The 27,725-nt window shown below is 39.4% G+C and overlaps 1 protein-coding gene across 1 annotated transcript; it reads left to right on the top strand.

Annotated features, from left to right (window-relative positions):
- Positions 1-27,676, top strand: Wdr75 (WD repeat domain 75). Its single transcript, XM_052192827.1, has 21 exons — positions 1-363; positions 3,492-3,621; positions 4,910-4,975; positions 5,821-5,911; positions 7,676-7,800; positions 9,213-9,283; positions 10,487-10,606; positions 11,333-11,421; positions 15,980-16,138; positions 16,975-17,034; positions 17,120-17,235; positions 18,404-18,579; positions 20,332-20,489; positions 21,033-21,213; positions 22,066-22,160; positions 23,013-23,108; positions 23,708-23,877; positions 24,320-24,379; positions 26,499-26,645; positions 26,923-27,014; positions 27,348-27,676. Exons 1-21 carry the CDS (start codon positions 281-283, stop codon positions 27,550-27,552), a joined length of 2,490 nt encoding a protein of 829 aa, XP_052048787.1. The 5' UTR covers positions 1-280; the 3' UTR covers positions 27,553-27,676.
- Positions 27,677-27,725: the final 49 nt, after the last annotated feature.

The raw sequence follows: 27,725 nt of genomic DNA, 5'->3' as shown, positions 1-27,725 counted from the left end.
AAAGAAGCCAAAGAGAAAACTGGTTGTATCGAATAGCTGTAGCGGCATCTGGTATGATTTAATTTTGTGCGTGGCTATTTGGCTTCACTCTTTCTACGAGTGTTTTACTTTGACAGTGCCCAAACTAAAGATGGCGGCGTAGGCGTGGCGTCGACCATAGAGTTTCCGAGCTAGAGAAGCCCAGGCGGAGAGCTGGCGGAAAAACAAGGCCAGGCGAGTCGTCCCATGAAGGAAGTTCGTAATCGGGCCGGTGCTCGGTGCTTCCTGCGTCTGCGTGAAGATGGTAGAAGAGAAGGTCCGCGTGGTTCGCTGCGGCGGAAGCCGGCTGAACTTCAGGAGAGCCGTGTTCTCTGTGGATTCCAAGTATGCAGTAGGCCGCGGTCCAGCAGGGCTCCGGGCACCGCGGGCTGGGGAGGGAATTGTCCGGCGCGGCGCGGCTCCACGTCGGGCTGCGAGACTGGAGTCCGCGGCGCCGCGTGGCGCGCTACCGACCCGGAGCTCCCGGCAGCCGGCCGGCTTAGCCGCTGCGTCGGCGTGCCCTGCTCCCCGGACTCTACCTGCCGGAAGATTGACGGGGGTGGGGGCAGATCGGTGTCTATAGAGACTGGGAGCCGCTCAGCTGGAAAATGCTCGATACGTACAGCGTTCTACAATTGCAGATTAATGGTCACGTAGGGAACGTTTTAGATTTCTAAGTCATTAATGGTTTATCCTTTTCCCGCTGAAAAACAATTATTACCAGCTTTCCCCCTCCACCTTTCTTTGTTTTTTTCTTTTTTCTTTTTTCTTTTTTCTTTTTTTCTTTTTCTTGTTCTTTCTTACTTTCTTTCTTTCTTTCTTTTTCTTTCTTCTTCTTCTTCTTTTTTTTTTTTTTTGCGCTTTACGTAAAAACCGACGTTACATCCGTAGGAGAAAACGTCTATATACACACAACTTTTACAGTGACTTTCAGTTCGCTGCTTGTCAGCTGGCATTGTTGCTGCTGCGTTGTATCATCTAGGAGGTGTATAGTAGGGGTAGTTTTTCAAAGCACTCAGAATGTAGAGATACTTAGTTAAACCCCTTTCTATTTTAGAAAGGTAAAGATAGTATTTATGGATCCCATAATACCCTGCCTCTGTGTGTATGTGTGTGTGTGTACGTGTACTTGTTCAGTGCATTCATGATGAAAGGAGCTCTCAACACATATATGTCAAAGGTTTTTTAAGTCTTACCAGTATAGGGAGTTTTGTAGACCTTGTTTTATGAATTAAAGGAATAAAATGGACATAGAGGAGTTGTCACAGTTCTGCTCCTTCAGTTTCATCCTTATATCCATTAAATGAGGTGTTTGGTCCATTTCATTTTCCAAGTCTGATAGGATTTTTTTTAATGCTTTGGTCAACTGTTTGATCTATAACTCTCTGAGCTGACAAAAACAAGAGAAGAAACTCACAGTGTGGTGAAGAATAGAAAAGTCAGTAGAAGATGTTTGAAACCCTAGATGCTTTTAAGGCTTTGTTACTTGTTACTTCGTAGTGAGAAGGATGGAGATTGCAGAGGGCTACTCTCTGGTGTTATGTGCTTTTCTATTGCCATTAGAAAATACTAGGCCAAAGAAACTTATAAGACAAAATGTCTAATTTGGGGTTCCCAGTTGCAGAGGTTAGAATCCAAGACCATCGCAGTGGGGAACATGATGGAGGCAGGTGGGGGGTGTGGCAGGCATGGCCTGGAGCTGTAGGGAGACATCCCTAGGCAGAGAGCTGAGAATGGATTAGGCTTTTGAAACCTTCAAGCCTCTTCTCAGTGGCACACCTCCTCAACCGAGGGCCTGCCTCCTAATCCTTCAGGAATAATTGCTCCCCTTGGGGACCAAGCATTCAAACTTCGGAGCCGATGGGGACCATTCCATTCTCATTTAAACACGCACTTGAGGCTAAGCCAAGAAGGCTGTCTATTGGTTGGTTGTTCTCTGGTATCCCTTATAGGTACACAGTAATATCCAAAAGGGTAATGGGTTGGTTTGCTTTGGTTTTTTTGTTTTCACTTAGTGTTGTTGAGATTGGACCCAGGACCTTGCACATACTAGACAAGCACTTTACCACTGAGGTCTGCATCCCAGCACCTGTTCCACCCAAATGTCGGCACCAATTCTTTTGTTTATTTTCATTTGGGAAGGGTCTCACTGAGTTGCTCAGGTTGGTTTTGAACTTGCTATGTGGTCCATGAAGCCTGTGATGCTCCTGCCTCAGCTTCCATAGAGAAATGTGTTTGGTATGGTTAGCAGTGGTGCGTGATGTGAAGAATAGGATGGGAAGGGAGCTTACCCAGTTCATGTTTTTGCTGTTTAGTCAAAAAAAAAAAAAACCTTTGGGTTTTTTGTTTGTTTTTTGTATCTTTATTTGAGGAGAGTTAAGGTCAACTTTTGTAGAGTTAATTTATTATGAATATAAAACTTAACAGATTTTAGCCTCTTAACTAAAGTACTCAGGATCATGGGTCTAGTCATGAAGAAACCAAACAGTACAGGTGCTTTGTGGTGATTGCTTTTGTGAGCTTATTACACATAGAGCCACCTCTTTGCCAATATATCTTAGACATACCGTCACTTATAAACCACATTCTGGCTTCAAAGATGTGCACGGAGAAGCAACCCAGTATCATAAATTTAATGATAAGCAGGCTGTAGCATCATATTTTTTGCCTAGTTGGCATCATATTTTTTAGGATAAAGTCATGTGTGGGTTGCTTTGGCAGCACAGAGAATAGTCTGACTGGGTTCTCAATGATTTGAACCTTCCACAGTGAGAAAAGTGTGAAATATAATTGGCACAGAACAAATTTCTTTTCTAAACTTTTCTTATGGTAAGTTCCATTATGAAACCACTTTGGATAGTGAAGAGGTTTGTGGGGGAAAGCCACAACTATAAGACAGTGTAAACAAAATTAGTACTTCAGCAATTAGAAGATGGCTATGTATACAAGAGTAACCTGGACCTCATCATTGAGAGCAGAACCTTTTAGTCAGCATTTGTGAGCTGATGTCTCCAGTTAGGAGACATAGCAAGGGAGAATTGGGATGTTTGCAGAATAATGCTATATCATCTCAATCTTTTCTGCATTAGTAGAACATCTCATATCCTAATCTCATATCCTCATAGGGTTGACAACACATAAGCTTGAATATACAATTCTTTTTTTTTTTCCTTTAAAGTTTTAGGATTTACTTAATTATATGAGTACACTGAAGCTGTCTTTAGACACACCAGAAGAGAGCATCAGGTCCCATTACAGATGGTTGTGAGCCATCATGTGGTTGCTAGGAATTGAACTCAGGTTCTCTGGAAGAATAGTCAGTGCTCTTAACCACTGAGCCACCTCTCCAGCCTGAATATACAATTTTTAAGCTATTTTGAAAGGTATTTGCATGTTGCTATCTTCATAACAGGCCATACAAAATTATATTATCTGTATAACATGTGAGACTTAGATTTCTCTGTCTTTTCCAGGTATATCTTCTGTGTCTCGGGAGACTTTGTTAAGGTCTACAGCACAGTCACAGAAGAGTGTGTGCACATTCTGCATGGGCACAAACATCTGGTGTCTGGAATCCTCATCAACCCCAACAACCATCTGCAGGTGCCAGTTTGTAATTGAACATGTTTGCATTTTTACTCTTAACAGAAACAATTAGGTTAAATTTACAGTTGTACTTTACAGATTATGGCCAGAGAATGGTCTGTAAATTCTCCTATTCAGAGTATTTTTTCAGTTTTCTGTCATCCAATTACTGCTATCTACACAATCTGTTGATTCATGTTCCACCTATCAGGGGCCATTCAGACAAGTGCGGTTCTTATCAGCAAGCTGGGATGAGTTTACAGGATAACAATTGTGTGAACCTGAGAGGTCTCCATTTTGACAGTACTTATATTTTTAACTGTTTTGTTAATCCATATGTATGATTCTCGGATAAAAATATCTGGCTTTATTTTCTACCTAAGATAATTATTGTTTTACTCAAATAGTTTTTATTTTTAATCTGTGAATTCATGACTCAGTTCACAAAATAAAAGTCAAAGTGGCCCCCTTTTTCAAATTAAAATTATTTATGAACCTTATAAACAAGATATTTTCTCATAGCAAATCTGTGAAACCCTAGTAAAGCTAAGCATATTTAGCAGGCATAATCCTATGTGTTATTAAGATCTGTGCTCACCAAGAATGGTCTACAGACTAGTGTTCTAACACTGTCAAGCCATCTGTAGTGATGTACAGCAAAGACTGAGAGCTCTGGAACTTAACAACACTGTGGAGTTGCTGTAGAGCCTCAGTGTGCAAGAATTCCTACTGTGTTTTTTTAAAGTACTGGTCCTTAATGGATTGGGTTTAAACAGAGGAGTCTTCTTTCTTGTCATCTCAGGAACCTTTTTAATGCTTAGGTAAGATGAATGCAGTGACACCAGTGGAAGAGACTGGGGCTTTCTATAAACGAGAGCAAATTCTTGAGTGCTCCTCACTCAGCCCACACCAGATCCCCCTGCAGAGCGGGACGTCTGTTCTCACCTCCTTCCTTCCTGCTTAAAAGCTGAAATTGTTAGATTGTTCTGATTAGATGATTTGCAGAAACTGCTGGTTGGCTTCCTTTATTTCAAATTCCTTGGGCAGAAAGTGTTTCATATTTGGGGTAATATTTGTTGTACTGTGCAGTCTGACTCTGATACTTTTTGAGTATCATGTTGAGGCTCACAAAGCTTTGCACTTTAATTTTAAATCGAGATATTCAACTTTTATAAATTTGACTCCCTCTTCAACACCAATGATGAGGTGAGGCACAACAAACTGGACCCAGTCCTTTCTGCCTTTCTTTATTGATTTAGTGTCTTTGGAGTCTGTTTAATCTGTCTTGTACTGTTTTACCCTTTAGCTCTACTCTTGTTCCTTTGATGGCACAATTAAGCTGTGGGACTATCTTGATGGCATTTTGATAAAGGTATGTGTATTGCTCTTTGTTTCTCTTCTGTAAAGCCTAATCTTTAAGACACTTCCTAAACAAGTTAAGAAACCTAACTTTTTTTTAAATGCATAATTTGAACTATATAAAAATTTCAAGATCCTACCGTAAAAAGAAGACTGATAAAAGCACTGAGAGAAAGTATTTTATACACCAATAAGAAACAACTAGTTAGGCCAGCAGGGTGGGAGATAAGTAGCATGGGCACTGAGGGTGTGACCCAGTGGTGGAGTCCTTGTGTGGCCCTAGCTGCTGCCCCAGCATTTTCAATGGGGAGGAGGAGAGTCGAAAGTAAGCTAGGAATTGACATGACAGAAAAAGAAATTACTAGCAGTTACCATGTTACCACGATGAAGTGATTCATCCTATTAATTTTAGCAGCATAAATTTAAACAATTCGAGTCATTCCCCCCTTGCTGAAATACACATTGAGTGCAGTAATGACAGTTTACACAGATTTTTATATGTGCAGTCGATGAGAGGAAGACAAAAATTACAGTACTTTTTTCTATGAGAATTTACATATTTGAAATATCTTGTGATATTTAAATTATATCATTGAAATATCTTGTTATGTAGTCCTTAAATTATAGTGGGAAAAATCTTTATAACCTAATGTTAGATAAAATTATTATAGGTTGCAATCATTGAAAAGCTAGGAAGGTATATAAAAGATAAATCATCAAATAGTGTACCTAGCCTGTATAGACAGATACTCTCTTGAAGTAGGAAAACATCAGGAAGAAACCCTTAAGTTGCCCCATGAGTTCCATGTTCTGCTGGAGAACTAGATACTGCATGGAGTGACTCATTATCTCTTTCAGACTTTCATTGTTGGACCTAAACTCCATTCCCTCTTTATTCCCCACCATGCTGAAGATTCTGTCTACCTTACAATAAGTAAAGAAGAACCAGGTATAGCATCTTGCACTTCATTTGTCTTTGTGGGACATCAAATGAGTCTCTACAGTTTCTCAAAGCTACAAGGGTCTCAACACTAGTTTTAATCTCAAGCTAGCAGTTTTGAGTTGGTGTGTAATTGCTATCATTATCCTTTGGTGAGGCTTTTAGTTCTGAGATCTTCAGTGTTTAATGATTACCATGGCAGAAGGAGGAAGGGAAGGAGAGACAGAGATGGGGGGGGGGAGGGAAGGGGGGGAGGGGAGGAGAAGAGAGAAGAAAGAGACACAGAGAGAAAATAGTGTTAAAGCTAGGCAATAATTTGTCTTTCTGGTGAATTTTATTATGTTCTTATATTTTTCATTGGGAGCCTAACCTTTAATGACTGAACCACCCCTCCAGCCCTTAATAATAAGCATCACAGTCCTTTTTATTTGTTGATCTTGATTTATACCAAATAATACAGATTAAAAATTGATATAAAGAAACAGTAGTGTAGCTGAAGTGTTATTCTCTTTACTAGCATTGAAACTATCACATATCAGGATTCTAGGAATGTTTACAACATTGTCAGTAATTACAGGTAGTTTTTCTCCATCATAGAATTTGATATAACAGGATACCAACATGAAGTTACCCAAAGAAAGTTTTTAATGCTGGGATTTAAGAGCACAACTCCCCATAAGATACAGTTACATTAGAATTAAAAATTCAAAGACACTTTAATATAGTGACTATAGACAGTCAGCTGAACTGCCCAATATTTAATCCTTTATGTAAAAATATGCTTATGCATAATCTTTAGTATGAAAATTGCTTTCATTTTTTTACTAAATGGTATAACTGTATGTACACCAAAGAATAGCTTTAGAATCACTTATGGTTTAATATCAGTAACCTTTGATTTGTGTCTATTTTATGCCCACCTGTCAACGTTATATATAGCTTACATATATGTAAGTACATACAGTTATGTATGTAGAGCCAGAAGTCGACTCCAGATGTCTTCTTTCTCCACTTAATTTTTGAGTCATGTTTTCACTTCTTACCTGTAGCTTGGTGGCCCAGCTAAACTAGCTGCCCCCAAGTCCCAAGGATCCTCCTGTCTGGACACCTCTTGTTGTGGTGGCTTTTGAAATTGGAGTAAACTCCGGTTACAAAAGGAGCAAGCTCAGGTTCTCATGAGTTCATGGAAGAAGCACTAATGAACTATATCCCTAGCCACACAATTCAAAGTGCTATTGTGTGATTTCATTCTTTTGGTTGCTTAATTCACCAATACTATTTTCATTTTTCAGTCCCACTTTATTTTTATTTATTGGGATTTTTTGAGACAATTATTTATAATTTTATAGTTTTGCCTGTCCTGGAACTCACTGTGTAGACCAGGCTGACTTCAAACCCACGGGGAACTTCCTGCCTCTGCCTCTGCCTCTGCCCCTAACCCTGACCCCGACCCTGTTGGGATTAAAGGTGTATGCCCACATAGACCCACTTTAAACTGCAGCTGAGTACTTTGGAACATAAAACACTCCTGTGTAAGTTTTCTATTTCTACGGAGAGCCAGAGTATCCAGGAGTTATGGATTTAGACTCAATCAAATGAAGAGTTCAGGGACTAGAGGAATGGCTCAGCAGTTCCTTCACCCACGTGGTACATTTTGTTTAAAATGTTCTACAGTTGCAACCTTGGCATTTGAGTGAGCATATAACTTGTTTCAAATGACTAAGTGTATGTGCTTTAGAGAAACGTTTGTAATAAATGGCTTCCTCTGGCCAGACATATTTCAGCTGGTATCAGTGAAACTGCCCAAATCAACAAGCCAGGACGTGGAGGCTAAGGAGCTCGCCTTTGTTTTGGATCACATAAACAAGTCCCCCAAGTGCATTGCCTTCGGGAATGAGGTAGGTTTGTTCTGTTGGCTTCTGTTTATATGTGAAATATATTTCCTGAAAGTTCCCCCCTCAACACTGATGATCCAGTGTTTTAGTGCACATTTGTCAGTAACTGAAATACTGTAACACTGTCTTAGCCAGAATTCCTGGATTGCAGTATGCATGTTTTTAGAACCATCCTTATATCATGTATTCTGTCCTTTGCTCTTTTACAGTTTTCCCTGAAATAACAGTGTCTGGTATTTATACTTTTTTCTTTCCCTGTTTCATATAAAACACTGACATTGTTCCACTTTAGGCTGTGTTGTATATCTTTAGAAAATATGGGCTCTGTATCTGTAGTAAATATTTCCATCATAGGAAATTCAGATATCACAGAAAATATGAGGAAAGAAAAATCTCAGTCTTACTAAATGACAATATTTAAAGGCTTTTATAAACTTTTTCTTGATCACATTGAAGACAGCCGTTCCCAAAAGAAGTAGAATCAGAAATATTTTCATTTTTTTCTTTTTTTCAACTTACTATTGCAGCACACATGAATACTAACATGTTTTCGGCAGGTACTTTGTTACATTTGTACCACTATTTTGTTACTTGTTAATGCCTTATTTTAAAGTCAGATACCACCAGAAGACCTATTGTATTAGCCTTGGGGGATTTCCAGTCATTATATCATTCTTCAGGACAGAGTTAGTGCCTCAGAGTAGAGAAGACAGATGGCTTCATCAGTGTCACTGTCAGACTCAGTCTTACTGATCAGTCTTACTGATTACCACAGTGGGTAAAATCGTAGTTAGAATTCACTTCACCTCCACCAGAATTACCAGTGGTGTCAAGATGAGGAGCAAAGTTAAATTCCCTGGGCCTGTCGCGACAGAACATGCTATGTGTAGGAGTGATGACTGTTTCCCATAGCCCTGAGACAAGCCGCTAACCCAGAGTTAACTAGCCAAACAACAGAATTTTGATGGATTTTTTTTTTCAACTGAATATAGCTCAACAATGAGAAATTAACGATACACCTAAGGGTGTAGGTAGATTTCAAAAGGATGTCTTGAGCTACAGTTACAATAAGAGCTACAGACTAAAATAAGCTGTGATAATAAAGTGACAGTTGCTGGTGTGACTGGGGCATTGAGGAGTGACTGAATGGGGAGGACACATTCTTGAGATGAAGGAAATGTTTCTAGGTCTGGATTTGGTAGCAGTTATATAGATACAGCCAGACATGGCATGGTATTATATGTATGCCTAATGGGAAAATATGTACACTTAAAGATATAGTTGTAGAATTTAGGGCTTAATTCTAAAGGTAAAATTATCTTTTCCGTGGCTAAAGTGTAACAAGTCATTTTGTAGTAATACAATCCTGAGTTTTTTTGTTTTTTTTTAATATTGCCTTCTGCTTAAACCACCAGGGAGAATATGTTGCTGCAGTCCGGCACTTTTACTTATCTGTTTATTTTTTCAAAAAGAAGAAAACATGCAAGTAAGAATTCCCTTTTATTGGCTTTGCTGTATTTACTAGAATACCTGTTACAGTGTTATCCAAACCTGTTTCTCGTGTCTTGTTTCAAGAAATGGGACCATCCTGTAGAGGTTCCCATGTTTCAATACATGATGGTAGGGTAGGAACATCTTAGCTAGGGAGTCTCCTCTATCCCGAAACCCCATATATATAATACAATCGACTGTACTTGGTGTAAAAATTGGATTTAGATTGAAAAGGCTTGGCCTGGTGATTTTCATGGACTATAGCAAACAATATGGGCATTAGGATACTGAAGCTTTGTTCCTGTTTATTTTCTGTTGCTATGCTAAGATACCATGAACAAAAGTAGCTTGGGGAGAAAAGGGTTTATTTGACTAAAACCTCAATCTCATAGTCTATCATAAGGGAAAGTCGGAGTAGGAACTCCGGGGAGGACATAAAACAGGCCATGAATGTTGTTTTTGGCTTGCCCTCTATGCCTCCTCTCAACTGCTTTTGTATAACTCCCAGACCCAGCCAACTGCCCACAAATAACATCACTCAAGTGGGCTAGGCCCATCCCTGTCAATCTCAGTCAAAAAATGTCCCACACTCTTCACAACAGGTCAGTCTGGAGCCATTGTCTCCCTAAGGTTTCTTCCCAGGTGACCCTAGCTTGGATGAAGTTGACAGAAAACACCAGCATGAACTTAAAACATTTAGTCCATTTTATCTATCATGTACTTCAAATTAATAGGTTTAAATCTGTGTTGTAAGGATGAATACCATAAGTATTTAGAGAGCCGAGGTGAGAATCGTATAATCAATCTCTTAGACACTGTTTTTCCCAGCTATCCTTCTGAGATTAGCATTGTTTTGTTTATGGTATATAAGAATCCTCACTTCTCTGGAAGTGGAAATGGATTTATCCCTCTGAATTTGTCTCATTAAGACACATAAAGTCAGTTGTTTCTGTCCAAATTTTCTAAGCATGGCCATAAGTTTAGGACTAAAATTTTGGTTCAGAGAGAAATTTTCTGTCCACAGGCCATCAAAAGGTACTAAAAGACCTGTCTTCATTACTTAAGTCTTAGCAGAGTGCTTTGGCAAGTTCTTGTGATAAGACATGGGTCACATGAAGTTTATACTGTACATTCGTAAATGCTTACCAGAGTACTTGATTCATAACCAAGGGAAAGTTGTTATTTTTCTTGTTCCTAGTTTTACTTTACCATCAACAAAAACTAAGAAGAATGCAAACAACAAATTCACATGTGTAGCCTGCCACCCAAAGGAAGACTGCATTGCATCTGGTCACATGGACGGCAAAATCCGCCTTTGGTCAGTGACCTCCAGAAAACATGGGGATTGCATGGTTACTGCCTCCCACTCACCCTCAGGGCAGCACACCTCATGTCCATCACTGCTGCAGAGGGGCTGGCTCTGCCACCACCTTCCACTGCCTGGCATTGTGTTCTCCCGTCATACTGCCTTGTGGGACTCCTAACCTTATGCTTCTGAAGAAAGAGAAGTGCTCCATGTCCCCTGGAACCACTTTATTGAGAGAATCTTGCTCTCAGGAAACTAAGACAATGCTGAGTATCTAGTGGGTGGAGCAGTGAGTTCATGGTAACCTTACCTATAGAAGTTCATCTGGGTACAAAGAGCAAAGTGTTTTTAAATATTGATGCCAAAACACTTGGGACTGGCTTATTGGATTTAGTGTGCCATTGTTTCCTATTTGGCACCTGAGGTTAAGTTAAGACTTTGTTTTCTAAGCCTAAATGGGATGTCTCCATCAAACAACTTCTCTCAGGGAGACTCTTTCTGTCTGTCTGTCTGTCTGTTTTGTCCAATTTTGATGTGTTAGTTTCTGTTTTATTATACTATATTTTATTTTATTGCTGTCTCAGAAGCCCGTTTTCTAATCAGACAGAAAGGGAATGAATGGGTCTGGATGGCAGAAGGAGTGGGGAGGAGCTGGGAGTGGAGGGAGGAGAAACGGTAATCAGGATATAGTATATGAGGAGAAAAACATGTTAAAAAGCATTTTGTTTCCTCCAACAGGAGGAATTTTCATGATGAAAAGAAGTACACATACACATGTTTGCATTGGCACCACGACATGGTTATGGATTTGGCTTTTACAGTAACAGGTAAGTGCCTCGTTCATAATTAAAAGAAAGTTTAGAAATATCTGAATCAAATGTTGGAATTTACAACTGTAATCCCAGTATTTGGAAGGCTGAGGCAGGTGAATCACCATTGAATTCAGGACCTACCTAAGATTTGAAGTGAGACGCTGTCACAAAAAGCAAGTTCTAGGGGTCAAGGTGTGAACACTTGTTGCATGTAGCGTTTGCTACCCTGCCTAAGCTCCGGGGACAGGCCGTGCCACCAGCCCCTATCCAGATTCCCTTGAATCCACAGATAAAAAACAAAACACATACAAGTTAATATTAAAATGCTTTTGCTAACTCAATAACTGAGCACTGCTAAACCTCTCCTGCCATCCCAGGCATAATCGGATAGAGTGGTCATTGGCCACTCAAAACCGAAAGCTCACAAGGCTGGTTGGCTTTATCTCCTGCGTCTACTCCTCCTTCTCTCTTCCAGCCCTCTCCATTCTGTCTGCATCTCCCATGCAACTCTTAAGTGTCCTGCCCCATCCTCAGGCATTGGTTGCTGGTATCTTTATTGATGGATCAAGAACCATTTGGGAAATAGGACCTTAGCATCAGAACCAACCCCTACATTTCACCTTTTCTGTCCAAACAAACAAACAAAAAACAAAACCAAAAATAATTCTCCCAGACACAAATTGAACAAATTCATAACAGTCATGCAAATTACAAAGTATGATATACAATTAACATCTAGTCCATATTTGTTAACTAGATAAAGTACTCTCCCATCATTCCTAACTTAAAGAATTATGATTCTATCCCTGGATTTTGTTTATTTAGCCTGTAACACCATCTGAAAATCATGAACTTTGACTACTGTTAGCTATTTCTAATTGAAGACTATTGAAAACATCTTTAATTAAATAAGAATCTAACATAATAAGTTTGCTATCCTGCCCTTAACTTGTGTTGCATAATCGTCTTAAATAGTTTTTAAAGCAGCTATTAGAAGACCTGGGTCTAACCCTTATATTCTTAAATGAGTTGTGTAGGCACAATGCCTATCTAAGAATAACAAAATTAATCTCAAATTTTGTATCAATATGCAGATTCATACATACCCTAAGTTCTCTACCAATGTAAGAAACTATAACTTCAATTGTGCATCAATTATAAAGATTTCTACCAATTAAAATTATGGCTACACAATGCTTTGTTCAAGGATAAAATTTAATAATCCATCCCATCTATTTCCTCCTTGTTCAAAATCATGACTATCTCCTAATTATCCCTTAAATGACAACCTATTTATAAATAACCATTACCAGACACCTAAACCCAAGGGATTGGGATGACAACTCTCCATAACTTCTTTCTGCTGACTAGGGATGACAAAAAATTTTTTAAAGGGGTGGGAAGAGGAAAATTAGAAAAATCGGTTTGACTTAAGAAAGCTAGCTTTAGTATTCTTTATCCAGTCTCTATGCTTAGAAGGCTCAGGGCTTGACTAAAGTTCTGACGGGATCTGTCTGGAAGGTTGGATGAGGCAAGATGACCTAGAATCCATAGCAATCCCTGAAGCTGTTTTGGGGAGCAACTGGAAGCAGGGGCCAAGCAAATCAGTTCAGCATCTCTGAGGATGAATCTCACCAAAGCTATACATTCTGTAATATATGAAACTCACAACCCAAATTTTAGTACCATTAAGATTTTCGTGTGGTTTGTGCAGGGTACACAGATCAGTTAAGGATGAAATTCTGCTCTTTGTTTGAGCAGGTGAGGACAGGTGTCTTTTTTTTATTAGTTAATTTTATTAATAGCCAGTTGTAATACCATGCCACGTGAAGGATGGCACAGAGGATCTTTACCTGTCCCGGTTGATTCTCTTGAATTTTTCTAGTTCTTCAGGGGGTCTCCTCTTGTCATATCTGATCCATGTCACTCTGGAAGGGGTGCAGAGCCTGTCCTCCTTTCCTGTCAACACAACTGCAGAGACTTTCTTCCAAAGTAACAAGTCCTTGGTCCAGTAACCAGAAATCATTAAACGTTTAGCTTGACCTCTCTCTCAGAGGAATTTTATATAAATGCCAAACTTAGAACAACACACATTTTGATAAAACAATTCAAAGCAATCTGAACAAATATTAACTGATGAGACATTATTTCTGCTGTCTCCTGACCTGACCTTCATGAGATCAAGGCCTAAATTTCAACTGTCTGAGTTAGGCTAGGTGACCTACCTACCCTCTGCCTTCAATCTAATTTTTTTAAGATCAAATGCCTCAATATTTTATTATCTATGTTACTTACTGGATAAGCCGATTTCCAGGTTCTATTTTTGTCCTTCAGCAAAGAAATCCCATGAGTAGACCAGGTTCACAGATCCTGAGAATCCTGTCCTGGCAAGACTTTGAGTTCTTCTCAAGAGCATCTGTCCATTCTTTCTCCCTAAGTTCTCTCTTCTGAGGAGCTTGGTGTTTGCCACATCTACCAGCTGGCTCTGCCTCTCATCTTAAGTTCTGTCAGTTCTGAACCACAGCAAGAAATCCCCACGTGGCTCGGGCAAAAGCTGCATTCCCTTCTATCCTTAAAAATGGTTAAATTAAGAAAATATCTAATAAATTTTTTTTAAAAAAACAATTAAATCAAAATTTAAAAATCTATCCTCTCTTTACCTTTGTTGAGGCTTTGCTTAGCATAATAGTGTGTAATTTACTTTGCAAGATTCCCATGTATATACCTGTGCTCATTTTTCCTAACATGAAGAGCCTATGTAAAGTATAACCTAGTTTTGAAGTAGTCTTAGGATAAAGTTGTAGTGGGTAATGCTGCTGCCGTTGATCAGATGCGAGTAGCTGCCAGTGCTTTTGGTTGTCTGTCTGTCTTTGGTCAGTCAAGTGTGTCTCCTTAGCTCTCCTTTCCCAGATGAAGGACGTGGGAAGGGTTATGATGGTGACTAACAAAGTCCACTGGCTGTTAAGTAGAAGTTCGACCTGGGTGTAATTTAGAAGCTCTTGTTCTTAACTGACAGACTGCCTGCTTAAGTATTTCCTGTTTTAAATTCAAATTCAGACCTTGCTGGATGTATAACAGACACAGGAAGAACTTAAAAAAAAAAACAAAAAACCCTCTTTGAAATTCTTTTTTAAAGACACAGGAAGTATGTTGTGATGTTGTGCCCTGTGCTTTTAGCGCCCTTAAGCCCTTGTGCTGAAAGCTGTGTCAGTTATATGTATATTCTGATAGGGTACTAGGGAAGATAATGTGCCTTCAAAGGAAGGCGGGAAAGTGATCTGTCCTTCTCTTGTTCTTCCTGGAGACTTAATTGGACAGGTCTCAGTTGGCCCTGTGTGCTCTGGATGCTCGTAGGTTTACTTAGGATTAGCTCCTACAGCCTGGGAAGAAGACGGTAAATTCAGCCCAATGAAGCTTTGGATTTGGGAAACAGTGCCTGCTGTCTGCAAGAGTAAGAACTGAGATAAAAGAGAAGGAAGAGGATTAACTCTACAGATGAAAAACTGTGGCTGCTTATTTACCTTCTTTATCCTCTTTTCCCTCTCCTCCAAAAAAAACCTAACTGTGGTTTTGGGATGCTGGTGTATGTCTGTTTACTTGTATGTTTCGCATAGTACCTTTGTCCTCTCCTAAGCTGATGGCTGCTTTCTCTTCATTCCTTTCTCTGACGTGGCCTCTGCCTGTCTGATGGCAAGGAATGACCATAGCATATGATAATACACACTATACACTTTACATTACTAAATCTGTCAGCTCTTCCCAGAGCTGCTGACCCTGGAGGGTTGTAAATACTCCTTTGGTTTATTTGGGCTAATCACAGCTAGTTGATATTATTGAGCCTGAGTTTTGGTACGTGATGGTAAGATGTATACCACAGTGAGCTTGCCAAGTGCAGTGTAGACGTTGTTTCCATACTGACTGACCGTGTCTAAGAATGCCTGGTCACAGTCTGACTGGAGTGGGACACTGCCTCATATTGGATGTCTATGTGGATTTCTCTAATAGTTACTAATGTGGAGAATTGTTTCATACACGTGTTGATTATTTGTGTATCTTCTGGAAAATGTCTATTAAGGTTGTTTTGTTTATTCTTCAATTGTATTATTTATGCTTTTGAATTAGTTGAGTTCTTTATATTTTATAAATACTAATCCCTTATCAGATATGTGACTGACAAATATTTTATGTGTAGGTCACCTTTGCTTGGTTTCCTCTGTGGCACAATAGGGTAGCTATAAGCTATTACTACTAAAACTATAAAAGATTTATAAGGAATCACAAGGAATAGATAAATGTTCAAGGCAGTAATTGTTCAAGTTATATGATTTGAGTGTTACACTATATATGTATATAAGCATCATATTGTATCCTGTGTGTATGCACAGCTATGTCAATTAAAAGTAAACTACAACCTAAGCATAATAAATAAAACCAGTTAAAAATGATATGAAGAAACTTTTATAAGTTCTAGAGAGATCACTTAAGTACTGAATATGTCTGTCTTTTTATATGTATGGTTTTGTTTTTGTTTTTCTTCAAAGTCTGCCATTTTTTTATTTCTTCGGCTACATAGGCACCAGTCTGCTGAGTGGTGGGCGGGAGTGTGTGCTTGTGGAGTGGCGCGATGGATCGGAGAAGAACAAAGAGTTTCTCCCTCGATTAGGATCTTCTATTGAGCACATCTCTGTCTCACCTGCAGGAGATTTGTTCTGTACGTCTCATTCTGATAACAGTAAGTCTAAATTTCTCATCGTGGGGGGGGGGGGGGTGTTACGGTTAGACACCAGCTTCTGAATAGGAAATAAAGGGACTTAAAACTAGTTGAAAATAGTAGAAATTTAATGTGTAGTTTTTTCTTTACTCCTTTCTAGCTACAGATGCCACCAGATCTATCATTTTCAAAAGTGGTTTTATGAAAACATAAAACTAAATGTGTATGTTTCTTGCTGTGCCAGTTATATTTTCAGAACCTTTTAAAATGGAAGGTGGGTTTTAAGTGGACCTTCCCCCTTTCATAAGTAATGACATTTTCACACGAATGTTGTGAGCTTTTTTTGTTGGAATGAATGCTGCAGTGTGGGATGAAGCCTAGGTGCTCGCTGTTATTCCAAGCTCTTCCCATTTCTCCTCACCTAGATCACCATGTACGTTAACAATTTGTTCATAGACTGGGCTACAGCTCAGAGATTAGTAGATGTGCTACTCTTGCAAAGAGCCCTGCTCGGTTCCTAGCGTCTATATCAGGCAGCTCAAAATCACCCATAACTCCAGTTTTGGGAACCTAGCATCCTTTTGTAGCTTCCACAAGCACTTGCACTCACGTGCACATACATATACATGCACAGAGATATGCACACAAATAATTTAAAAGAAAAGGTAGTGACTTTAACGGAAACTTATATCCCCATTCATAATTGTTCAACTAACTTGTAAACTATAGTTTTGATTTTCTAGTAGCACCAATTTAATTGAACTTACTGGATTGTCTTGTATTCTCGCACATTAAGTAACATAAAGATCTATCTGATCCTTGTCACCTAATCTTCTGACCTACTTATGTTTTAACAGAGATAACGGTTATTCACCGAAATCTTGATGCGTCTGCAGTAATTCAAGGCCTAGTAAAAGGTACTATAGACTCAAATGGATCGAGGAGCCTGCATCTGACTTGTGGCTGATGCCTTTCAACTACTGTCTGTTACTTCTTTTGCAGATAGGAGTGTATCTACTGGTTTGATGGTTGACCCAAGAACCAAAGCTTTAGTTTTGAATGGAAAGCCTGGTCACCTGCAGTTTTATTCTCTCCAGAGTGATAAGCAGTTATATAATGTAAGATTTTAATTCATAAACTTATGCTTTTAAACAAGTGAGGGTTCTTTATAGCACTACTGAGGTTATATGGTTTATTTGGAAGCTCCTAGTACTTGATCCTGTGCATTTGTACTTGAACACAGCTGATAATTCTGAGGTTACTTTAATACAGTTGATGCTGCCCATACGTTTTCTCTGAGTTACAATGATAAAGGAATGAGCATATATGGACTGACAGTACAAATCTGGGTCTGCTGTGTGATAAACTGTCTATCATGCGAACATTAAAATTTAGTATAGATTAAACAAGAATACTTCAGTATTCTTGGAAATAAAATGCAATCCCTTTTCTTGTGCCCTGCATTGTTCTTTATAGATGACTGTCATGGTAGCTAACATTTTCTTTCCACATCCTATAAACTTGAAAAATGTCAAGTCTCCCCCTCCACCACCACCACCACATTTACTAAAAGGGCACTTACTATACTTAATTTGGTTGGGTATCTCTAATCTCAAAATCCGATCTTTTTTATTTCTTTGATTGTTTTGGAGACAGGGTTTCTCTGTGTAGCCCTGACTATCCTGGAACTCACTCTGTAGACTTGTCTTGCCTTGAACTCGGAGACCCACCTGCCTTTGTGCTGGGATTAAAGGTGTGCACCACCACCACCTGCCCAAAATCCAAGTCTTAAGTGTTCCCAGATCTAAAAATTCTGAGCATCTCCCTGACACAAGAGGAGAATCCAGTGTCTAACTTTATGTGAAACAAAATGCTAAAACTGTTAGATAAAATCACCCATAGGCTGGCTATGTGTAGACGTGGGTTCTAATCCCAAAATATCTCTCATATCGTTGTGAGCATTGTCAATATCAAAAGAAATCTGGGACATTTGGGATCTGTAGCTTTTCATATGAGGGCTCCTTAATCAATAGTAACCACTTTATTTTTTCACCAAATACAAGGGAACCCATTTTAAGGGATTAAGGGTCCCTTAATCATAAATAGAAAGCTAGTCTTCTTGGATCATTGCTTAGCTCTTTTTTTTTTTTTTTTTTTTTTTTTTTTGCTCTTTGAAGTAATAGATAATTTAGCCCTGAGGTTTTCTATAAAGCTTTTCTGAGAGAAAAATATGACTACAAATAAAAGATAGTTATATTAATGAAATTTGGACTTCACCCTTGTCAGCTAGATATCATACAGCAAGAGTACATCAATGATGAGGGACTCATCCAGATTGAACTGACGAAGGCTGCCTTTGGCTGCTCTGGGTCTTGGTTGGCAACAGTTGAACAACGGCAAGAAAACGAAAATGAGCTTGAGCTGCAAATGAAACTGTGGAGCTATAGCAAGAAAACCCAAGGGTAATCCTATTGTGTGACGCCTCATTTGAGTCTCTATTTTATAGTTCCAACTGTCAGTATTTCTGTTGTTGCATTTTGACACATACAGAAATGGGGCTTGTGGTATTATTCTAATAATAAAGCTTTATTTTAGCTTTCTGTTTTGAGAAAGCATCGATGCCATGTCGGTCATGCCATATCATCACATAAAAGATGAGACATGAGAAAGAACTGTATCCCTACAACAGCACATTTCAAGGCAAATCCAGAATTAGAATCCAGATGTGCCCTGATTCTTCCACCACTGTCAAGGGATGGTATAGACATGTGTCTCATGTTCAGATAAATAACCCACTGCTTATCTGAAGAACTGTTCATTGAGCCTTTGTGTCAGATTTTGTTCTGTTTTGATTTTGAGGCAGGTACTCTGCATAGCCCTGACTATTCTGGGACTTGCTATCTAGACCAGGCTGGTTCAAACTCAGATTTGCCTGTCACTGCCTCCCACATGCTGGGATTCGTGGCATGTACCTGGTGTGATAAACTTCTAAAGTAGAATAACCTAAGGTATTGCAGAATATTTGATCACATTGTGAATCCAAGATTATGTTATTTGCTGAAAAAACCTGTTTCTAGTTGTAGTGTGACTCAGCATTAGGACACCCTTTTAAATTCCTATGGCTGGAATACAGACAGGCCTTAGTACACACCTTTAATCCCAAGCAGTGAAGGTAAAGTTAGTTTGTAGAAGAAAGCTCCCATGTTTGAACATGATGAGATATGCTGACCTCGCAAGAAAAGAGAAAGGAAAGGGAAGCTACTTATAAAGAAAGCAGTGCAGAGAAGGAGAGAAAGGAGGTAAGAGGCAGTTTTACTTGGACAGTTGTACAGAGACAGGATTGCAGAGAGAACAAGCTAGACACGGGTGAAGACAGACCAGCCAGAGAATGAAGCCCAAAGATTAGAACAGATTGCTAGAGTTAGTTTGAGGCCAAGCTGAACAAAAAGTCAGAGGCTGAGAAAGAAGCCAGATTGAATCAGTCAGCTTAGAGAGGAGTTTTGAACTAGAACAGCTGAGTTGAACCAGCCAGCCATTGTTCAGAAAGAACTAGGCAGGGTGAACTTATTTAGCAGTAAGTTTCAGAGGCTGATAACATTCTAGGCCTAGGTAAAAGACGAGAAGCTTCCATGATTAGGCCTAGGTTAGCAGACTAAGGCAGTACAACAATGACATCAGGTGAATAAAATGTACATTTACCCTAAGCCTTTGCCCCACATTTCACAGCCGAGAAAAGACGCCCAGAATTAAGTGATTCTGCTGGTCCTCTCTTAACACAGAACACTGCATGCTGTCCTTACACTCTAAGGACATAGTAAGCACAGTTGATGAAGGGACACTTGGAATGGGCGATTTTTATTTTGTGTTTTTACAATATAAATGGAGCCATTCATTTTCTCTGGTTTTCTTTTATCTGTTTTTAGAAGAAGCCAGACCTCTGAGTTCTGGGTATTTATCCTACAGAGTCTAGTACAGTAGGCCTTGAGCTATGATTTGTTTTATATTCATTTTTCTCAATGAGCTGGCCACTGTATATAATGCTCTGTATTTGAGTCACCCTGGGTGATGTTAGAACTTGTCTTGAGACTTGAGAGTGTAGAAATTTGTTATTTGGGGTAAAATCTATCAGTTGCCCGTTTTGAAGATATTGCATGACGTGCAAAGTGTTAGCATGCCATATCTTTTCTGAGAACTTGTGGTTTTCCCTCAACTAGGTTTGTTCTTAACACGAAGATCGCCATGCCTCATGATGCCCACATCACAGCTCTCTGTTTCAATAATGCAGAAAACTATGAAAAACCCATTCTGGTCACAGCTAGCAGAGATGGCCGCTTCAAAGTGTGGATATTAACAGATGACTCTGATATATACAGTAAGTTCACTCAGATTGTGTTGGAAAATTAGTTTTATGAAATGACATATTTATATCAAATTTATGTCCTTTTTGAGAAAGTGTTTTCCACTGTATTAAATTCTATTAACTTGCTTAATTTCAACAACTATTAAAGTTTTACATACCTTTCCACCAGAGTCTGTGATTTGGGGAAGTGGGTGGGCATTTTGTGGCTGCTTGGTGCAGCTTAAAGGACTACTGCCACTAGTCTCTCTCTTTTCCACTAGAGGGAGCTCACCGACTCCAGGAAGGGGAAATACCCGTCAGTAGGTTACACCTTAGAACAGTTGAAGAGGACTTATGGAACATATGGGGTTGGGGGGGGGGGGGGAGGAAGGCTTTTAGAATGTAAACAAAGAATATAGAAAATAAATTTTTAAAAAAATTAAAAAAAGAACAGTTGCGGGGAATCTGGAATTGTGTTCTGTTCTGGTTTCTTTGTTTAACCTTTTTTGCTTATAACCCGTCTCTTAACATTATTTTATACTTATGCCATTTTTGTTATGGTTTCTTTTTCAACAGAAAAAGCCATTGGTTGGACTTGTGACTTTGTGGGTAGTTACCACAAGTATCAAGCAACCAATTGTTGTTTCTCTGAAGATGGCTCCTTACTAGCAGTTAGTTTTGAGGAAATAGTTACAATATGGGATTCAGAAACATGGGAGCTAAAATGTACATTTTGCCAACGAGCTGGGAACATAAGGTAGGTAAATTAGTTTGTACTGCTACCAATGTATGTATGTGTTTTTAATTTAAAAAGTCTTTAAGCCTTTTAATAATATATATTTTAATAATACATAAAGCATACATAATACAATAAAACATACATAATAATGTATGTTTTCCCCAAAGAGGTAATCTGTAGTTTGCTGAGGAATAAGGGTAACAAGTTAATCAAAATGTTGAGAAACTGTAACTTGTGAGCTCATGAGCAGTTTATAAGCATTTCTTAAACTAGGATTAACATTGAGCTTTTGTACCCAGGTTTATTCAGTACAGTAAACACTTTCATGGGGGTATTGTGTAGAAACTAAGGCAATGCTAGACTTGGTTGATCCTGACCTGCCAGACTTTATGCATTTCCTTAAAAACATAATAGAATACTCAAACCAATACTTCTGGCTCCCAGACCTGAGGACAAACTAATAGGTGACTAATTTTATCTCATTTTAAATATATCTGATTTTTAATTTGCTTTGTAAAAGTTTCTGAGTACAGATTTTCCTTTTGTAGGTAAAAAGGATAAAATAAGGTTTTGTTATGATATATTTTACATAAATTCTTCTGTGTTGTATGGATTGTTACCTGATAAAGCATTTAAGAGAGTTGGTCATAGCATTACACCTGTTTTCCTAAAGAAATACAAGTACCTAAATAGCCCTTTTCTATTGGCTTAGCACCTTTTCCATTGCTGTGAGAATAAGAAACACAAAAAGAATAAAACTATGCCTACTTACATGTCTGTATTGATACGCACTGGTCTAAGCCTGCAGTTCTCTGTAGCTAAATGTACTAGAGCTTTCTGCTGCTCATCTTTTATGTGATTTTGACCTAGGCACCTTTGCTTTGGAAGATTGACATGCTCAAAGTATCTTCTCGGCACTACTGACAATGGAATTCTCTGCTGTTGGAATCTGCTCAGTTGTTCAAGTAAGCCCATGTGGGACGCTGCAGTTAGACTTGGACCTTTTAGGAATTAAGGACCCTGTTTTCATATCTTTACCCCTAATATATATATATTACTTAATCAAAAGTCAAGTTGAGAAAGAGCTCTGTTGACTGTATGCAGGATCCCAGACTGTAATATCTGAAAGTAGTCTGTCATAGTACTCCTGAAAAATGAGGCTTTGAGAGCATTTTACTGCTGTGGGCACAGGAAAGGTGTGTTATTTCCTAATGAATGTGGATGGTAGTTGATGTATTTATAAAAAGATGAAGAGATATAAGATGTATTCTATGGGCGTGTGGTGAGGTGTGGGGGAAGGGGATGTCTCAGCGGGCCCATGCCAAGGCGTCCCTTTCCCCTGGGGACCAGCCACATGATGGTATAGTATAGAATAGTTTATCCAGGGCATGTGAAGGGGAGTTAAGGGAGTAGTAGAGGCCGGCCATGGCCATGAGCATGTAAGAGAGGGGAAGGAAAGCGAAGAGGAGAGCAAGAGCTGTTGAGGGAATTGTGGGGTGAAGTTTAGAGAGAATGCTAACAACTGTCTCTGTCACCCACATTTAGTAAGAGCAGAAAAGCATCAGCCATGAATCTGAGTGAGCCTGACTTTAACGCAGTGTGTGGAAGGATTTCTGAAGTTCAGTTTGCAGTTCTGCTTCCTGATGCACTCTTCACTAAACCCTCCAGAGACGATGTCAGTGTGCATCTATTGTTACTGAAATCATAAAGCCTTCATATAAGCATAACACTGAGCTGTCCCAGGGAAGATAAAGAACGCTTGTAAAGACTTGAGCTTTTGCCGAACCTCTTCTCAGAAGTGTATTCTTCTCCCACAGTACAGTGGAGTGCAAAATTAGATGTTAGAGTTATGGAGTCCGACCCCTACTCCGACCATGTTGCTGCAGTGGCTCAGTCCTCAGTGGGCTCAGATCGTAAGTACTACCATTCTCTGACAGCATGTGGCCTTTTCCCTAGTTGTTCTTTTTACTGTTTTTAGTATAAGCTGAAACATAGTTGCTTTGAGTCAGAAATTCATATGCAGCTGTTTGTCTGGGGTCTGCCCGTCCTCTCTTACCCAACACCTACACTATATACATTCACACTCACTGCTAGGAGTGCTCTAGGATATCCCTGACTTTTCCAAAGGCAGTTCCCTCTCAGGGTTCAGAATCTCCCCTGGTTATTTACTAGATCTCCTCTGCTTCTGAGACAGTGTCTGCATCTCTTTCTTGGTACTTCAGACAAAATATTTGTATAGTGTTCTGCTGTCTCTTGTACAGATACCCTGGTCTCTAGAACAGAAACCCTTTTCATTTTCAGATTTGAGTCCCCATTCCTAACCTGTTTGGTGCATATTAGGCTCTCAGTAGATGCCTGTCAGACAGCAGCAGCAGCAGCAGCATCGAAGCAATCTAAGCAGGGCCATTTACCCTGTGGGCTGGGAACAGGATGACTGTGATCTGCCAGAATATTCTACGGCTAGAATATTCCTCTGCACGTAAAATGACATCTATCTGTTTTTCCCCTTTAGTGTTTGTATTTAAACCTAGTGAGCCAAGGCCATTGTATATTCACAAGAACGTCTCCAGAGAGGAAGTCCAGTGGGGAGTGTTTGTTCCACGAGATGTCCCAGAATCATTCACCTCAGAAACTCATCAGTGGCTAAATAGATCTCAGTTTTACTTCCTAACTAAATCACAGGTAACTGTCTCCCTCCAAAGGGGTGGCCTGTTTATAGAAATAATTTTAGAAAGTTTATTTTAGGTAGAACTCTTTCGTTAAAGGTTTATTTCCCAAAAGAAATGGCCAAATAAGTGTCAGCGCAGCAGTGTTAGGAATGCAATTGATTGCATTACCCCACTCCTTGAAGCTTCCTGTTGACAGAAGGGAAGGGCTAAGCCCCAAATTACTTTAATTCACTTAGCATTTCCCCCTGATTTTACCATCTTGTTTGCGGGTTTTACATTCTTCTCAGAGCATGGTCTTGTAACTCCCACACAACCTTTCAAAGAAATTTAAATCCTTTCTTTGGGCAGATGTATATATCAAAATGAAAAATTGAAAATTTAATACACTGTATAATCTTACTTCATTTGTGCCTCCTAATGTATATTTTGTTCCATTAATTAATCTGTCTTTTTAGTGCTTATTAACATTCAGTACAAAGTCTCCTGAAGAGAAACTCACACCAACAAGCAAACAGGTAGGCATACTTTATCCATTTATGATGCATGCTATGTTGTCTTTCTAAAGAAAATTAGCTTTTAGAATTCAGCTGTGACAAACTCACTGAGCTCTAACAAGGATTGTTAAGTGCATACCTGTAAACTGCTCTGCTCTGCTCCTCTAATGTTGAGAGTACTAAAAGTATTATCTTGTGTTTTAAAGAGTTAGTCAATTGGCCTACCGTGTCTAATTTGTGGGATGGAATTGGCTAAATAACCTTTTTGTAGATTATTCAGGTGTGGGGTGCCACAAGCCAGAGTAGATGGGTAAATTCGGGATCCCACCCTGCCCCACCCACTAAGGATCTTGGATTTTGTTGTCTGCACTGTTTACTGGAACCAACCCCCTGTGAACACTGAGGGACAACACTAGACCATCATTACACAAACATCTTGTTATTGTGGTTAGAGTTTTACTTACTAGATTGGGCTTCATATCTCTAAGAATGTGTTTAGATTCTGGATTCTGGATTTAGTTGTCTGTTGAATTTATTGAAGTTCTTGAAGCTGAAAGTTTGTATCGCCTTAACATAGAAATGCATTCATAGCCAGGCAGTCCGCATACTTTGTTTTTGTAATCAACATTTTCCCTCATGAAGTTAATTACTGCTGCCTTTTTTTCCCATTTGCCAGTGTTTTGTTTTATGATTTAATTCTTCTCCAGGCTTTATCAAAACTAGTTTTTTCCAGATGTATTAGTATTCTTTCAAGTCATGAAAACTTTTCACAGACCCATAGCCTACTTTAGTCTTGACTAGTTGCTCTGTGAATCTGCCACACAGCGCTCGTCCTAGACCCTGTGCTCGGTACTCTGGGGATTCATCTCACCTCTGGGACACTAGATCCCGTAGATTTCCTTCCTTTGCTCACGTCCTTGCTATGGTGTGCTATGTCCTGTCCTAGTCAAACGTGGGTTATCACCTTGCTGAACTCGAGGGCCTTGAGTATTCTTTACTCTTTCCTACTTGTTGATATAAATGTAAACTGAAAACCATTCTCAGCACTTTGAAGGTGGTGGCCTAAGATTATATAGCTTCTAATGTTCTTCATCTTTGACCATTTACCATAGCTTGCTTAATTTCTTCTGACAACTCATTGAATTTACTCACAACATTTTTGTTAGTAATCAACTGTGTGCCAGGGAATATTATAGACAAATGGGATATGTTAACAAAACAGCCTTGTCTGTAAAAAAAATGTGTTTATAGGAAGATACAGATGTTAAACAACAACCAATAAGTCAGTAAAATATTTGGCTCAGTCTTGACTCTCCATGCAGTGTGGGGATCCCAGGAGAGCTTTGAATGGGTAACTGACTCTGGAGGTACTTACTCCATCTCCCTCCCACACAGCCCAATGCCCTGCCTTTGTTTTGTTCTCTTGTTTGGCTGGTTTTTTGATTTTAAGAAGAATTATGCTTGGTCTGCATTCTTGTACCCTGTTTTGCCTGTTTGTGGGCAGTTTTGTCTTGTTTATCAACAGCACATACACGCCTTGCTTTTGTCTTAGAATATTGTTTTCTTGACTCCACTAAGATTTCATCCTTTAACCTGCTGCATCCTTCCAGGTTGCTGCTGTGTGACCTTGCCCGAGTTCTTTGCTCGTATGAGTATATGGCCTGTGAAAACAGGTTTCTGTGATCTTTATACTTCCCAGCAATGAAGCCATGGTTCTCTGATTAGTGTCTAGCTAGCTTTCCCATGTAGAAAGTGGGACACCTGGCATCGGTTGCTTTGTCTATGAAATGAGAGTAACATCATGGGATTTTGAGCTTTTCTTTTTTCTTTTCGTTTTTTTGTTTGTTTGTTTGTTTTGTTTTGTTTTTTGTTTGGTTTGGTTTGGTTTGGTTTTTCGAGACAGGGTTTTTCTGTACAGCCCTGGCTGTCCTGGAACTCACTCTGTAGACCAGGCTGGCCTCGAACTCAGAAATCCACCTGCCTCTGCCTCCCAGAGTGCTGGGGTTAAAGGTGTGCGCCACCACCGCCCAGCTAAGCTTTTCACCAGAATCATTTTATAGTTCAGTGGCACTTGCCTAGATAGAGAAAGAATTTCCATCTTTTTATTGAAATAATTTCCTCTCCTCTTACATCCATACAGCTGCTAGCAGAAGAAAATTTGCCAACGACCCCATTTTCTTTTATATTGGGAAAACATAGGCAACAGCAGGATGCAAAGTTAACTGAAACTTCAGAGAATGAACTAATACAACTCCCCCTAACGGAGAACATACCTGCAATTACTGAGGTGAGTGATCAGTACCGCAGATCATGGGAGACAGAAACAGTGATCATCTTGTGTCCAGACAGTAAGGAACCGTAGCGGGGTGATTCTCTGCTGTTCCTGTGAGGAGATGGGCTGCACCGTGCAGGAAGCTGGAAGTAGTGTTTGCTTTGGTTGGCTTTTGTCTTCAGGGAAGCCATTTGTGGTTGGCTGGCCATTTAGAGTGAAAGGTATTAGGAGGTGAAGCAACAGTGTGTCAAAGGGTGATCTTTCTAACAGTGACTTTCCTGTGTGCCTATAGCTTCTTCACACCCCAGCCCACGTACTGCCATCAGCGTCTTTCCTGTGCTCTCTGTTTGTAAACTCGCTGCTGCTGTCTAAAAAGACTGAAAGGTAAGAATTCCAGATGGTTTGTTCGCTGAGTCTTTTGGTAATGTTACCCACCATGTTTGTGTTTTAGCTTTGAGATATAGCTAAGGACATAAGATTATTACATACAGCACCTGTGAAGCTCTGGGGAAAAAGATGTGTGCACGGCTTACAGATGCAGTTCCATGCTTTGTAAGGTTGTTTGTTTTTTTTTTAAGGCCTGTTCTCTATAAGGACACTTATCAGTGTTTTCAGTTGAGTTGCTTTTTCTATATGGTATTTCAACATGGGTGTCTTTAATTAAGTAGACCTAATTTGGATATATCTAATGGTGTTTATGGTCTGTTATTGTCAAAGTGCTGAAGAAACGCCTGATGATGTAGATATGGAGGGAACCAAAGAAAGTGATGATTCAGATGAAGAATATGATGTTACAGAAAAAGCCAAGGAAACAAATAACACGGACTTGGGAGAAGATGCTATACATCAGCTGTCAAAATCTGAAGAGAAAGAGCTGAGGAAGTTCAGAAAAGTAGATTATAGCTGGCTAATAGCCCTGTAGTAGGTCATGGCTGTGGCATGACACAGAGACATGTTGTACTTAATTTTTACTGTCTGTTAATACTCCAAAAAATTTTTTTAAAGTTATTTTTATTCTTAAGACATTATATTAAAACTCTTGTTTATTTGTTTGTTTGTTTGTTTGTTTATTTGCTTGATAAGTTGCTTTGGCTA

This window comes from Apodemus sylvaticus, chromosome 9 (assembly GCF_947179515.1).
Source record: "Apodemus sylvaticus chromosome 9, mApoSyl1.1, whole genome shotgun sequence".
Lineage (NCBI taxonomy): Eukaryota > Metazoa > Chordata > Mammalia > Rodentia > Muridae > Apodemus > Apodemus sylvaticus.
The sequence above is the reverse complement of the archived record's forward strand: the minus strand, read 5'-3'. Positions and strand labels throughout refer to the sequence as shown.

What these genes read in the sequence shown, in the direction of transcription:
- Wdr75 (XM_052192827.1), top strand. Translation starts at nt 281, where the DNA reads ATGGTAGAAGAGAAGGTCCGCGTGGTTCGCTGCGGCGGAAGCCGGCTG. An exon ending in GTGTTCTCTGTGGATTCCAA is followed by an intron (nt 364 to 3,491) that starts GTATGCAGTAGG and finishes TGTCTTTTCCAG; the next exon opens with GTATATCTTCTGTGTCTCGG. An exon ending in AGATGACTCTGATATATACA is followed by an intron (nt 20,490 to 21,032) that starts GTAAGTTCACTC and finishes CTTTTTCAACAG; the next exon opens with AAAAAGCCATTGGTTGGACT.